This window comes from Ipomoea triloba, chromosome 2 (assembly GCF_003576645.1).
Source record: "Ipomoea triloba cultivar NCNSP0323 chromosome 2, ASM357664v1".
NCBI classification, from domain to species: Eukaryota; Viridiplantae; Streptophyta; class Magnoliopsida; order Solanales; family Convolvulaceae; genus Ipomoea; species Ipomoea triloba.
In genome coordinates, this window is record NC_044917.1 from 5,337,315 (window position 1) to 5,351,966 (window position 14,652).

A 14,652-nucleotide genomic window follows, 5' to 3' on the forward strand; every position below is an offset into this window, starting at 1 on the left:
ATTACTCCCTTTTAACAATTAAACTCAAAATAGAACTTATATTACCCAACAAACAACCTCAAAACCTTCACAATTTGCAATAATTAGTGTGAAATCTACATAATAAATCAAGAGAAAGAAATTCATGAACCCAGGCAACCTCTCATGCCGGGATCGGAAACAATTAATGTGGACCTGTGGCTTTACAATTGCAGTGTGATCTCCGTTATTCGCCAATCCAACAATTCCACTTCCTTAGCTTGAACAAAGAATCTTAACGACCTACCTACCATTTTGTGGCGGTGGGTCTATATAAATGTACGTCCTATATATGTATTGATTAATTAATTGAAGAGGGAAGTGTAAAGGAGAAGGTTCCAAGTGTCTGGCAAGCCAGGGAGGCACCAATGGCTGCAATCCATGGTGTTGTGGTCGCTGTAATAAGTGGGATGCCCATCCTTTCTGTACTGTGATAGTGTGGTGATGTCCAGCAAGGAAACTGGCTTCTTCATTCTGCTTAGCACCTTGTTCATCACCACCGCCGCCGCCGGCGTCCCCCCCGGATACCTCACCCCAAAGAATGGCTGGCTCTCCCCTTTACACGATTTTGATGGCTCACCCCATTCCCTGCCCCTGTTAATTTAACACCTTGTCTTTAAAAAATGTGACGATGTAAAGAAATAAAGTTGCTGTCTTCATTATTGATCATAACTTTTAAGGGAAATGCTTGATTTATGGTGTGTTTGGAAACCCGAAAAATGACTTCCGGAAATCATTTTCCGGGTTTTTTGTGTTTGGGAGTGCTTGGAAAACCCAGTCAACGGAAAATGATTTCCGTTGACTAGGAAAAATAACACCATTTTGGCGGAAAACGACTTCCGCCCAAAATGAGCGGAAGTCATTTTCTGCCCCGTGCTCCCGTGCTAGGGACGGTCGGCCGTCCCTCTCTTCGTTCCAGCGGAAACCAGTCCGCCGAAGCTCTGGTTTCCGGCTGATCTGCTCTGGTTTCCTCTGGCGGAAACCAGAGCGACGCTAGTTTTTTTTCCTTTTCTTTTTATATAAATATTATTATTTTATATCTTTTTGTATTTTAAATACAATAAAAAAATTATATAATTATATTCTACTCATTTTCTGGAAAATGAACCAAACACACCAGAACAGTTTTCCAAGATGCAACCAAACATAGAAAATCAAACAGTTTTCTGGAAAACATTTTTCAAAAGTCATATTTTTCTACTTTCCAAAGACACCCTAAATTAATGGTATTGGTGTTACCTTTGATGTTAACAGATAATTATATAGACATGTTAACAGGGCAAGGAAAATAACGTACTCGTAATGGACGGGGGAGATTCCTTGGAAGTAGACTTTGGTTTTGGATGGGTCAACGTTGAGGTTAACCCATCGTGCCCAAGTGGTCATCCCTTTGTAGTAAGCAATCAAACGGTTCATGTCTTTGAACGATTTTCCTCCTTCTTGCATGTAATCCCACCTGCATGCAATTAATTCCATCATCAACTTAACAATTTATTTTAGACGTAAAAAATTTACAATTACTATGGAAGGGTGTTTAAGGGGTCAACCGATTTGACCAAGAGAGAGTTAACCATAATCAAATTTGTAACATTTTAGTATGAAAATCATATTGGGAACCATACGGTTGAGAGCTTTTGGTATGTGTCCACCAATGCCAAGAATTGAAAACCAGGACATCCATTCCTCTCCAGGCGTTGCCGTTTTGTATGGAGTCCAGTTTCAGAACTATTGCACCATTCTCCTTCACCATGTCCACCAAATATTGCGTGCGATACAGCAGTAATCGAACATCATAGTCCTACATCACACGCACACAAACAATTCTTAACATCACCCAATAATACATTATAATTATTGCACAGTTAAATCTAGAGAAAATATTTCATGTATATGCGACATCATGTTGATTTACATAATTATATGTATCTAAATCGTATAAATTAAGGGATTTTGAAAAGAAAAAGCACATTTTCCCATTCAAACTTACCTACTAATATTCTTCTCAAAGTTATAAAATTACAATATTATAATTTTATAAAATTATATCCTGTATTTTGTTAAAAGTACATAGAAATATCATATAACTTGTAAATTGAGAAGAATGTATGTGGCCCACATATGAGTTGTCATAAAGACTGGAGGGACAGTCCATTTTGAAATAGTGAGTTGTCTGCCCACTAATCTCGCAGGTAACCGTGGTCCAATTTTTCCACCCACACTCCACACATAACTCAATTTAAAATTCAACTAATAAAACAAAATTTCAAACAACAAAATGATTCCAATCACTACAATTAACACCCTTCATTACTCACCCCTAAAATTTTAATATAAATATATTTATATTTTTCTGTGGATTAAGACTGAATTGAATGACTCAATCCTGAATTAATAAAAACTCACGTATTCAATAAAAATGACATGTCCCCCTAAAAAAAGTAAGAATTTACGTATCCAATACAAAATAACACGAATAACTAATAAAGAATGGTAATTGTCGGGGTCTCTGACCTACTCTTTTTAAACTAATTAATCCAGAAACGAAATTCAAAGTAGGATAATAATTAGATTTTGAAATTTACTCCAAAACAAATGACAGAATGATTTGAGAGGATTAGAGTGTCCATTGACCATCTCTTTTCCATCTTAGCTAAGAAGCCAATATCCCTTTTCATGATTAGGTCCACCTTAATACTGGAATTTGCTTAATTTCTCCTTAATAAGTGCATGTTCCCTTCTATTTCTCACAATCCAACAAAATACAAATCCTAAACCCCATTGGACGCTGAAAGAAATCAAATTTCCTATAGTATTTAAACAAATTATTTTAAAAGGAAAAAAAAAAAAGAATCACTGACAGAATATATACTGAATCCACATGGGTTATAAAGTAGTGCAGCACATACAGTTTTAATTGCATGGTCTCGAGCAATGAGTAACTTTTAGTAAAGTTGGTCACGGTTAGAATTGAATCAAGTATTTTTTTTTTTTTTTGAAAATGAATGAATCAAGTATTAAAACGGTAAATCAAGAATATTGAAAATGAAGGTAAATTATGAAGGATAAAAATGACAAATAAATACCCGTGTTTGGTGGGATTATTCTTTTAATTTTTTTAATCTATTGGTTTTGGGTAAGAAGACGAGTGTTTTCAACGTTCAACGTTGTCTTTTTCGAAAGCAATCAAGTAGAATAGACGAGCAGCCGCCCAAGTATGTGAAGGCAAAATTTCCATGCCAACTGCAACTTGGCCCAAAAGTTGAACATCCTCTATTTCTATTTCAACAATTACCACCAAAAGTTTAATTTCAAGATGCAGCTGTAAATGATGATCCAGTGATGGTGGGAAAACGAAAATGTTGATAATTTTTTTTCTTTGTAATGACGATAGAAACTTTTAGACTTTTAATCATAAATAAACCAGTATAGCTGACTATAACTGATGAGCTTAAACCATGAAGCGGATATGTATAACATAATTGGAAAGAAAATGGGTGTAATATGGAAAAGGTTAGGCAGCAGTAACAGCTTTACCTCCCCAAAAGCAGGATGGGGGACAAGGACCAGACATGCATGCACTAAAGAAAACCTCCAATCATTTTTGCCAAATTCATAGGAATGGCTACTGCTAAACAACACCAAGAACTAGTGTTTGATTCAATTCAAAACATCTTCTTAAATGTTTTCTTTTATCTCGTACGACCATCTTATATAAATAATTTGCAGGCCAATTAATGGTAAAAGCAAGATGGCATGGGCAAGATGTATACTATAATTACGGCATGCTCTTTAAAGAAAAACAGAAAATATATATCCCAAACTGACTTACCAGGAAAACTATTTCTCCTAGCCCGTCTTCTTTTATCATGCTTGTCCTGGCCTTAGGCACCCATGAATGAATCAAGCAACCCAGCGATTCCCACATGTTCAAACTCAGTGAGTCCCCCACAAACATGATCTTCTTCCCCCTGAACTTCTCCAAGAACGCCAACCCATTAAACCTGCAACACACTTATAATCATTAAATGCTGAATTTTTTTATTTTTTTTTAAAAGAAAGAAATTCAAGAACTCAGTATATATTACCTGGGCAGATTACAGGAGAAAGGCTGCCATCTGTATTTGAGGTATTGGGTGTCGGGTCTTCTGTACTTCTGGCAATTGAATTCATCGTCTAAGAATGGACAGGTTGAGAAATCATAGAGAGGGTAAGATGCATCGTACACCCATTTTCCTCTGAAGATATTGCACCCTCCTCCTCCTGCAGTTATTTTACGAGCTGAAATTGTGGAGTTGGAATCTTCTGCGGTGTTTGTTTGCAGGGAAGAGAAGAGTAAGAAGAGTGAGAAGAACAGAGGTCTGAGCAGGAGTCCCATCTTGAACTCCGATATGATCCTAATTTTCTAAGTAAGAGACGAGGATTGGAGGAAAAGATGTCGTACGCAGTATCTATATATAATAATATTGTACCGCCATTACATAGAAGGGGTGTGTACGTATATATTTGGTGGGTTGGGTGGGTGGGGAAGAGGGGAGGGAGAGTCGCACATGGTTAAAGGGGGGTGTCTGCAAATATATATAGAGAGTCACCGCGTCAGCACGTCATTGAAAAATGTTTGCTTTGTGTGATATGGATTTGATCTACTGTGGGGTTGCCTTCCTGCCATTTTTCTCTTTTCGTATTGTATTTGAAAATCATATGATTAGGTTTTGATTCAAAAACTAGGGAAAGATGGCCATCCCTTATTCAAAAGAAAGACTAATAAACTATTTTGAAAGAACTACTGTCCGGATGGGCCAATTGATATCCAATTACATTACTATAATAATATTTGGTTTAGCAAAAAAGTTTGTAGCCGTCACTTAAAAGTGTGTTTCAAATTAAACAAGTTTTGTGACCCTAGTTAGTAAAAGATTACAAGAAAATAAATTACCTAGATTGCTCATAAAGTTAGATTAGTCTTAATTAATGTATGTTACATACGATTAAGACATATTAGACATATAATAATATATAAAATATAAATATGTAATTCAATTATCAGCTTAATCTTTGAATTAAGATGTAACAGACCAATAGTTGCCTGCCATCTAGCATGGTTTCCTGGTAGCTTAGGAAATAGGAAGTAATGGAGATCTGCAGCGCAGGTAATTAATGTGAGTGCATGTGATTACTTACATTATTTCATTATTTATTATTAATTAGATAAAAATGGAAGTGGGAAAGAAGAATAAAATTGTGACAGGGCAAAGCTACTCTGTTGCAAATTGTAACAGCACCCCAAGTGGAGCGTTAATGGCCGGCAGGGAGTGTGTAAGATGTTTCCAACCCCACCACCCTCCATGTGCCCCCCTGGCCTCTATCTTCTTCTTCTCCTCTTTCAGCATGGCAGGCCTGCCATGCATATATCCAAAACAAAAATGATAAATATAGAGTTCAATTAATTAAAATAAAAATAAAAATATCATTACAGTGGAATAAATTATATCCTAAAATTAGAAATAAGAAAGGGAAGTCAAAATTGAGTTAGTGTAATTCAATAGTGGTGAGTGGGGTGATAAGGTGAATTATGTATTGATTCTGACCTAACCGTATTGTTATGATTTCAACATTATGATTGATTATGAACTATAATAACAAATTGATTTTGATGCTTTGAGTAACAATCAATCCAACATCATATCATTAACTAACCAATTAAAAATTATATTTTACCTCAAGAAGGTGCAATAGAGATGCAAACAAAAATTTAGCAATCATATATTTAATGTCTATTATATTTAATATAATTTACCTTATAAATACTTTTCATATCAACAGCAAGAACGATGTGTGTCGCACCCTTAAGTTTGAGATTCAAACTCATCAAATAAAATTTGATTGTTTAGTGCAATTAGACCCCTTAATTAAAAGTAACAAATCAAGACCCCTTAAACAAATCGAAAATGTAACTGAAGGCTAATAGTGTCTATCTAATACATACCTGCTAATCACGTATGCTTTTATCTAGATGTAGTGATAACTTTGAATGATTTGCACAATCTTGTACAAATCTTTAAAAAACAAAAGTAATAGAGACCGTCGTGACAATCATCATGAGTTCAAATCTGGATCCACAACTCTAAGACGAGGTTGCCATGGTTGCTTCCTTTTAAAATTTTTGTTGTTATTTTAAATTATTTTTTGATAACGGCTAAATAAATCATCTAACTATATTTCAAAATACAATTAGACTCTCGAACCAAAAACATTTTCAATTGAATCTTTATATTTGTAAAAATTGTGCAATTAATATTTTAAACAGGTTACCAAAAGGTACTCGGTTGGTTTTGTTAAATTTTATGGTTATATTAAATTATATTTTACTATACTTTTTTGGTTAAATTCTTTAGCTAAGTGACTAATATAGTGATTATTAATGATCTTAACTTGTTTTTTTTTTTTTTTGATAATAATCTCTTGAGACTAATTCATTGAATCATAAGCGGAAACGTTTACAAGAAAGATTAATGGAATGGACAAACATTCCTTACAGTCAGACATAGAAACAAATTTCCTAACAATGTTATCGAAAACTTGAACCGCAGACTGTTTTACAAATTTGAAGCTGAAGTCGACATGAGCACTCCAAGCTTCTTTACTGTCAATAGTAATTTGGTCAAACATAACGAAGGCATACTCTAGTTCAAAAGTCGTTGACACCACCCGAGTATCAATCTTCATTCTTTTGTGGTTCACATACGCCATGACCAATTATCGTTCTACGTACGCTTATAACAAGAACTCGGCAAAAAAACGAGAGGGAATAAACTCGCAAAAGAAGCGAGAGGGAATAAACTTGCTAAAGATGCGAGAAGCAACAAATTCGATAAATAAACGAAAGATATAATAGCAGCAAAACTTACTAATAAAAAAACAACACTGCTTTGAATCAAGAAAAACCACTCCTTCTTACTTCACCTTTTGCAAAACCCAAAACCTTCTTTTCCTTATTCAATGGTGATGTACTTCTTGACAGATCCGAAGTTGGGGAAAAGGAATAATGTCGGAAGGGAAGGAAAAGGGGCGGCGATAGCCGAAGAACACGGCGACAGTGCGAGATCGTAGGTGTGGTGGACGGCGATGGGGGAGGCGAAAATGGAGAGGAGAGGCAGAGAGAAAAGAGCAAAAGAAAATGACAATCGTGAAGAGGAGAAGACGCCGCCTCCGCTAAGCATGCGGAGGCGGCGGCTGCCGAACCAAGGAAAAGAAGAAGCAAAGAGTTTAGAGAGAAGTAGGAGCCTTCTAGAGTTTTTTTTTTTTAACTTGTTATTTATTCTGTAAAAAAAAGTTACGTTTCTTTTGTACTAGAAAAACAAAATTAAAAAATTCACAATTTATCTCAAAAGGTGTGACTGTATAAATAAAACATAATTTTTGTACTTAAATGATTACGAGTTTGAATTTTATTAACATACTTTCAATTTAGTCCGTCTTTAAAGGCTTGGGTAAAGACCTCAAGTTTCTTATCATTAAAAAAAAATCATAAATTAATTATTGTACTTCTTAAGAGGGGGACCCATATTGGCCAAATTTTTATCCGCACGTAATTTATTGAAGCCTTGGCTGTATTCAATTTGAAAAAGAGCCGAAACAGACCCCATTCTATTTTATTCGAAAACACACAAACGAAGAAAATTATTCTATGTACCAAAACTATGGACTATGAACTATGAATTATGAATTATGACTTTACTTCTAATCAACACTCCCATTATTATTTTCAATCACAATATTTTCCAATAGGCAATTTTCAGTGGCTGGCCCCTATTAGAAAAAGCTTCTCCTTTTTTCCCTTGTCACGTTTGTTGGGTTGCACTGAAGGCTCCTTTACTTTAAAGTCTTGTGGTTAATATACTCTCTAACCTGTCTCGTTCCGTTATACTGTAACGATCAAAATTATTATTTATTATGTAAGTGATTTGGGATTCACATAACAATTATTTCGCACCTTTACCTTTTGGTAAATGCTATATGAGAGTTGTAAAGTAAGGATTGTGTCTACTCTATTAATTATGTCCATTCGAGAAACAAATTGCTGCCCAAATTCGCTTACCTCGAGTTATAATGATTCCACCATGGAACTGTAAGTTTTAGAAGATCCTCCAAAAGGACTTCATATATTGTTAACAACTGATCTTGTGGCTATCGAAAAATTCGGATTTTTATAGTGTCTTCTTAATTTTTGATTTCATTGATTTTATATTCTTGGCAAGAAGACATATATGCAATTATGCAAACTCAAAGTGGGGTGTAAGGGCCAATGGTTGAGCATATTCTTCCATGGCTGACCCACCCACTGCACAAAGGAAGCTTTCATGGAAAGAGCAAGTGGGTGCAAAGCACAAAGGTTGTAACCTTACATTTGGTGTGATGCATGTGTCTCATTCTATAATCCTCTTCAGCTTTAGAATACCCAATTATGAATACAGCAAATGTCAATTGGCTGTATTAACCTAACATTCTACTTTTTGGTCGGGCCAGCCCTGAATAGAACCTAACTGTAGGAGGTTTCTTTAAGCCCGTATCATACTCAGACTAAGCAAAGCATTTCTTGAATTCTTGAGGATTTTATCTTATTATTTTAGATTAGAATCTTGGACTCTTGGTTTTGCTCGAACACCTACTTCTTTCTTGTCTCCTTCCCCTCCCCACCTAAACAAGATGGAAGAAAATTATGAAGATGAAATTTGAGTTTTTTTTAGTACTATGCAACTGTATTAATCTTCAATAAAGCTCAAGTTTAGGTATGACAAGCGATACAACATTAAGTATTCGATTTAGAGAAGCTCCCACTCGGGATCAGGAAACTCGGTAGCTGATAGCTTAGCGTTCGACTTCATTCTAAGATCAGAGATTGCCTTCTCTTCAGCCTCCGCGTTTAAAGGCTGATCTGCATATAGTGCTGCAAGCTGTTGATATTCTCTCCTTCTTGATGAAAATGCACTCCAAATCTTGTTCTGTATAAAGCTGTTTAGTTAATACCACATATGCATTCCCAAAAAAAAAAAAAGTTTACAAGCTTGTGCACTTAATACAACCTTGTACGAGTTTTGTTTGACTGGTTCCTGGGGAACATGAACCTTGTCCTCTCCAACCATGACACAAGTTTCCATCAAATGTGACCCTTTAATATGCTCAACTGTTTCCACTTCTTGTTGAACCCCATCAGTCTTCTTACGTTTATCTGACTCGAAGTTTTGTTCTCTATCTGTAGGAAACAGGAAGAGGAGAGGTAACATTCTCGAAATGGTAAAGGTATACACTTCAGTTGCATAGTATATAGATGAACTCACCAACAGGTTCTTCGTTGCCAATCGTATTGGAACTAGTTCCCGAGTCTGCCTGAGAAATTGCATCATCATCGTCATCCATACGTGTGCCTGATTGATCACAAGCAGGAATTACACAAGTAGCCAAGCGAAAAAGAATTGAATTGAATACTAGCTGAGCTATATACCAGTTGATGATCTCGATGATAGGCAGCGAAAAGAGGGAGTAAATCCAGAATCTTGAGGCTTCTGCTCAGAAAATTCATCCGAAATTCTGTTTTCTGAAGCTGCAACATCTTTGCCAACTGTGGGTATATTTGTTTTTTCTGAGATATGATCACAAATTCTCTCTGTTCTATCTCTAGAGGCCATTATTCCATAACCTCCCTGCGTTTCACAGACTAAGGGCGTCCTATTCCTCATCCCCGATGGAGGAGACGAGGTCCTAGCCATCTTCACCGGAGGATCAATGCCTAGAGAGTTGGATGTTACCCCAACATTACGACGCTTATAGACACCTCCATGTTTGCTTTTCCCTGAACACATCTCAGAGAACACAATATTAACTATCAATCATTTGAGTTTCATCACGAAATGACTAAAAAGTAATAACGAGTAACTACCACCACTCTTGATGACTTGAGCATCCTCCATAAGTTTCTCATAAATGCCTCGAGCATGCTCTTTGAGGCTCGATTTTGGCTTCTTCTCCATCACCTCGTGAGCGCAAATTTCCAGAGAAAAATCAGCAGCAGCATCTTTCACAGAGTGTATAGAAGAAGATTCAGGTCGTATATCTTGCATTACCTCTGAACAGAACTTCTTAACACGCACACCAACTGTCTGGACTTGATTCTCAACGTATTTAACAGCGTCCTTTTGTCATCGAGGAAAAAAAAATAAGCATTTGCTTTTGAGTAAGCAAGTAAGAAACAACATAATTTCAGAATGAGACAAGAAACAAGTCATGTGCAAAAACATTAAAACCTCAGGTTCATTTAGATGTATTCGACTTATGATGCATCCCGGGCAAAATAACAAATGATCATCGATAATGTGATAATGTTAAACAAACGCAATCCAATTCTTATAGGACAGCAAGATCAATAGTTAACCCCCAGGCATGCTTCTATAACCACAAGTTATGTATGAAAAGAATGAAATAAGATTGAAAGGAATAGGCTTTCACCTGAGACATAACTTGCTCTACCTCTGAACACAGATCTTCAAATTTGTTGTACATATTTCCAGCCCAAGATTTAGCTTTCAAATCCATTGCTGAATACTTCACCGCGTTGTATGTGATTCAACTACAATAAGACCATAAAAACCATGTTTAGTGATTACAATTACTACTTTAATTTAAGCTAACACAGGATTTATTGCAGAATGACCACCTCTGATCTGTCTGGACTGAGCTTTCCGAGTAATCAAAATTCAAATTTGGGGGAAATGATGTGTCTAATTTTGCAAAGGAAATAAAGTAGGGAGAAACCAAAAAGGTTGGGTTTTTGTGGATCAGGGATGGGGATGATATAAGTCTATGAGATGATTGTTGTAGCCAAAAGTAGCATCATTCTGATTCCTAAAGAACAATAAATAGCTTCCTCGTATAAATGACCAAATAGGAAATGCTTTCCAGATTCCAAAGGTAAGGCATCCATGGTCCAACATAACTGCCAAACAATGGGGGGTTTAAGGGCTTTCTTCTCTCTCAAATTACACTCCATACCTAGTTTCCCGCAAAAGCATTCCAACCCCATCAACATGCGACAAAGTTCACAACTTTATCCCAAATTCCAAACCTACGCCTACGGTTTCAACAATCAAGCGATTAACAATTGCCCAAACAATGTACTAAAGAGGAAACTTTATCGCATACATCATTCAATTCCAGAAAAAGTATAAAAATATCGGTACCATAGCATGTCCTAAAAGTGATATAGAAAGAAGTCGGGAATAAGCAAGTTAGTAGAGCATAATTCTTGTAATAACACAATCAACTATAAATTATCTCTATCTCACTTTCACCCATTCAGCCAATTTGAACTTTAAAATAAACTATAGTTATAGATTTTTATTGTTTTAAAGCTAAAATAAAAACATACCTCAAAAGAACTTAAATGAAAGCAGAAAAGTAGTCACAAAAGAAGGAAATAAAATAAGATAAAGTAAAGAGTATATAATATCAGAGGCCATAAAGAGGCACATTTTTTGTGGCGTAACGTATAATGTCAAATTATACATAAAGGGCATAAATGTCACTCTTTTTTGGCATAAAATGTATCAAATAGACCCTTAAACTTTTTAAAGTTGCAACTAGATACATAAAAATGTCAATTTAGTCATCAAGACATAATTACCTGTTAGTGACCTGTAATATCAGGTAAATATAAATGTCATTTTTTTTTTGCATAAAATGTGTTAAATAGGAAATCAAACTTTATCTGTAAAGACAATTAGGCCCCTCAAACTTTTTAAAGTTGCAATTAGATACATAAAAATGTCAATTTAGTCATCAAGACATAATTACATGTTAGTGACCTGTAATACCAGGTAAATATAAATGTCACTTTTTTTTCTTTTTTTTTTTTTTTTTTTTTTTTTTTTGCATAAAATGTGTCAAATAGGTTATCAAACTTTATCTGTAAAGACAATTAGGCCCCCAAACTTTATAAAGTTGCAAATTAGGTACATAAACATGTCACTTGTTAGTGACCTGTAATACAAGGTAAATATAAATGTCACTTTTTTTTTTTCCATAAAATGTGTCAAATAGAAAATCAAACTTTATCTGTAAAGTCAATTAGGCCCTCAAACTTTTTGAAGGTGCAATTAGATACATAAAAATGTCAATTTAGTCATCAAGACATAATTACTTGTTAGTGACCTGTAATACCAAGTAAATATAAATGTCACTTTTTTTGCATAAAATGTGTCAAATAAGAAATCAAACTTTATCTGTAAAATCAATTAAGCTCTCAAACTTTTTTTTTTTTTTGAAAACAAGCCCTCAAACTTTTTAAAGATGCAATTAGATATATAAAAATGTCAATTTAGTCATCCAGGCATTATTACTTGTTACTGACTTGTAATACCAGGTAAATATAAATGTCACCTTTTTTTTTTTTTATACATAAAATATATCAAATAGGCCATCAAACTTTATCTGTAAAGTCAATTAGGCCCTCAAACTTTTTAAAGTTACAATTAGGTACATAAACATGTAACCTATTAATGACTAGTAATACTAGGTAATATAAATGTCATTTTTTTTGGCATAAAATATGTGAAATAGGAAATCAAACTTTATCTGTAAAGACAATTAGGCCCCTCAAACTTTTTAAAGTTGCAATTAGATAGATAAAAATGTCAATTTAGTCATCAAGACATAATTACCTATTTGTGACCTGTAATACCAGGTAAATATAAATGTCACTTTTTTTTTTTTTGCATAAAATGTGTCAAATAGGCCATCAAACTTTATCTGTAAAGACAATTAGGCCCTCACACTTTTTAAAGTTGCAATTAGGTACATAAACATGTCACATGTTAGTGACCTGTAATCCTAGTTAATATAAATGTCATTTTTTTTTGAATAAAATGTTTCAAATAATAAATCAAAATTTATCTGTAAAGTCAATTAGGCCCTCAAACTTTTTAAAGTTGCAATTAGATACATAAAAATGTAAATTTAGTCATCAATGCACAATTACTTGTTATTGATCTGTAATACCAGGTAAGTATAAATGTCACTTCTTTTTTTTACATAAAATATATCAAATAGGCCATCAAACTTTATCTGTAAATTCAATTAGGCTCTCAAAATTTTTAAAGTTACAATTAGGCACATAAACATGTAACCTGTTAATGACTAGTAATACTAGATAATATAAATGTCATTTTTTTTAGCATAAAATGTGACAAATAGGAAATCAAACTTTATCTGTAAAGACAATTAGGCCCTCAAACTTTTTAAAGTTGCAATTAGATAGATAAAAATGTCAATTTAGTCATCAAGGCATAATTACTTGTTTGTGACCTGTAATACCAGGTAAATATAAATGTCACTTTTTTTTTGCATAAAATGTGTCAAATAGGCCATCAAACTTTATCTGTAAAGTCAATAAGGCCCTCGAACTTTTTAAAGTTGCAATTAGATACATAAAAATGTCAATTTAGTCATCAATGCATAATTACCTGTTAGTGACCTGTAATACCAGGTAAATATAAATGTCACTTTTTTTGCATAAAATGTGTCAAATAGGAAATCAAAGTTTATCTGTAAAGACAATTAGGCCCGTCAAACTTTTTAAAGTTGCAATTAGATACATAAAAATGTCAATTTAGTCATCAAGACATAATTACCTGTTAGTGACCTGTAATACGATGTAATATAAATGTCAATTTTTTTTTTTTTTTTGCATAAAATGTGTCAAATANGTCATCAATGCATAATTACCTGTTAGTGACCTGTAATACCAGGTAAATATAAATGTCACTTTTTTTGCATAAAATGTGTCAAATAGGAAATCAAAGTTTATCTGTAAAGACAATTAGGCCCGTCAAACTTTTTAAAGTTGCAATTAGATACATAAAAATGTCAATTTAGTCATCAAGACATAATTACCTGTTAGTGACCTGTAATACGATGTAATATAAATGTCAATTTTTTTTTTTTTTTTGCATAAAATGTGTCAAATAGGAAATCAAACTTTATCTGTAAAGACAATTAGGCCGCTCAAACTTTTTAAAGTTGCAATTAGATACATAAAAATGTCAATTTAGTCATCAATGCATAATTATGACCTGTAATACCGTGTAAATTTAAATGTCACTTTTTTTTTTTTTTGCATAAAATGTGTCAAATAGGAAATTAAACTTTATCTGTAAAGACAATTAGGCCCCTAAAACTTTTTAAAGTTGCAATTAAATAGATAAAAATGTCAATTTAGTAATCAATGCATAATTACCTATTAGTGACATGTAATACCAGGTAAATATAAATGCCATTTTTTTTTTGCATAAAATGTGTCAAATAGGCCATCAAACTTTATCCGTAAAGACAATTAGGCCCCTCAAATTTTTAAAGTTGCAATTAGGTACATAAACATGTCACCTGTTAGTGACATATAATACTAGGTAAATATAAATGTCATTTTTTTTTTTGCGTAAAATGTGTCAAATAGGAAATCAGTGTTTATCTGTAAAGTCAATTAGGCCCTCAAACTTTTTAAAGTTGCAATTAGATACATAAAAATGTCAATTTAGTCATCAAGGCATAATTACCTGTTTGTGACCTGTAATACCAGGTAAATATAAA

General features: G+C 33.9%; 2 protein-coding genes across 3 annotated transcripts; both read right to left on the reverse strand.

Moving 5' to 3' along the window:
- Positions 1-18: 18 nt before the first annotated feature.
- LOC116010073 (protein trichome birefringence-like 39) lies at positions 19-4,516 on the reverse strand. Its single transcript, XM_031249337.1, has 5 exons — positions 4,104-4,516; positions 3,848-4,019; positions 1,641-1,816; positions 1,316-1,474; positions 19-612 (listed from the first exon to the last, which is right to left on the reverse strand). Exons 1-5 carry the CDS (start codon positions 4,391-4,393, stop codon positions 324-326), a joined length of 1,086 nt encoding a protein of 361 aa, XP_031105197.1. The 5' UTR covers positions 4,394-4,516; the 3' UTR covers positions 19-323.
- A 4,221-nt stretch (positions 4,517-8,737) lies between these two features.
- LOC116010644 lies at positions 8,738-11,125 on the reverse strand. 2 transcript variants are annotated; one of them, XM_031250130.1, is made up of 8 exons: positions 10,727-11,125; positions 10,519-10,639; positions 10,137-10,205; positions 9,953-10,046; positions 9,518-9,865; positions 9,354-9,440; positions 9,099-9,268; positions 8,738-9,017 (listed from the first exon to the last, which is right to left on the reverse strand). In XM_031250130.1, exons 2-8 carry the CDS (start codon positions 10,603-10,605, stop codon positions 8,838-8,840), a joined length of 1,035 nt encoding a protein of 344 aa, XP_031105990.1. In that variant the 5' UTR covers positions 10,606-10,639; positions 10,727-11,125; the 3' UTR covers positions 8,738-8,837. The 2 variants fall into 2 exon arrangements, with proteins under 2 accessions (XP_031105990.1, XP_031105989.1); XM_031250129.1 differs by having other exon boundaries at positions 9,953-10,205.
- Positions 11,126-14,652: the final 3,527 nt, after the last annotated feature.

What these genes read in the sequence shown, in the direction of transcription:
- LOC116010073 (XM_031249337.1), bottom strand. Translation starts at nt 4,393, where the DNA reads ATGGGACTCCTGCTCAGACCTCTGTTCTTCTCACTCTTCTTACTCTTC. An exon ending in TAGGAGAAATAGTTTTCCTG is followed by an intron (nt 1,817 to 3,847) that starts GTAAGTCAGTTT and finishes CGTGTGATGTAG; the next exon opens with GACTATGATGTTCGATTACT. An exon ending in ATCTCCCCCGTCCATTACGA is followed by an intron (nt 613 to 1,315) that starts GTACGTTATTTT and finishes TTAAATTAACAG; the next exon opens with GGGCAGGGAATGGGGTGAGC.
- LOC116010644 (XM_031250129.1), bottom strand. Translation starts at nt 10,605, where the DNA reads ATGGATTTGAAAGCTAAATCTTGGGCTGGAAATATGTACAACAAATTT. An exon ending in TCAAGTCATCAAGAGTGGTG is followed by an intron (nt 9,866 to 9,952) that starts GTAGTTACTCGT and finishes AGATGTGTTCAG; the next exon opens with GGAAAAGCAAACATGGAGGT. An exon ending in TCAAACAAAACTCGTACAAG is followed by an intron (nt 9,018 to 9,098) that starts GTTGTATTAAGT and finishes AGCTTTATACAG; the next exon opens with AACAAGATTTGGAGTGCATT.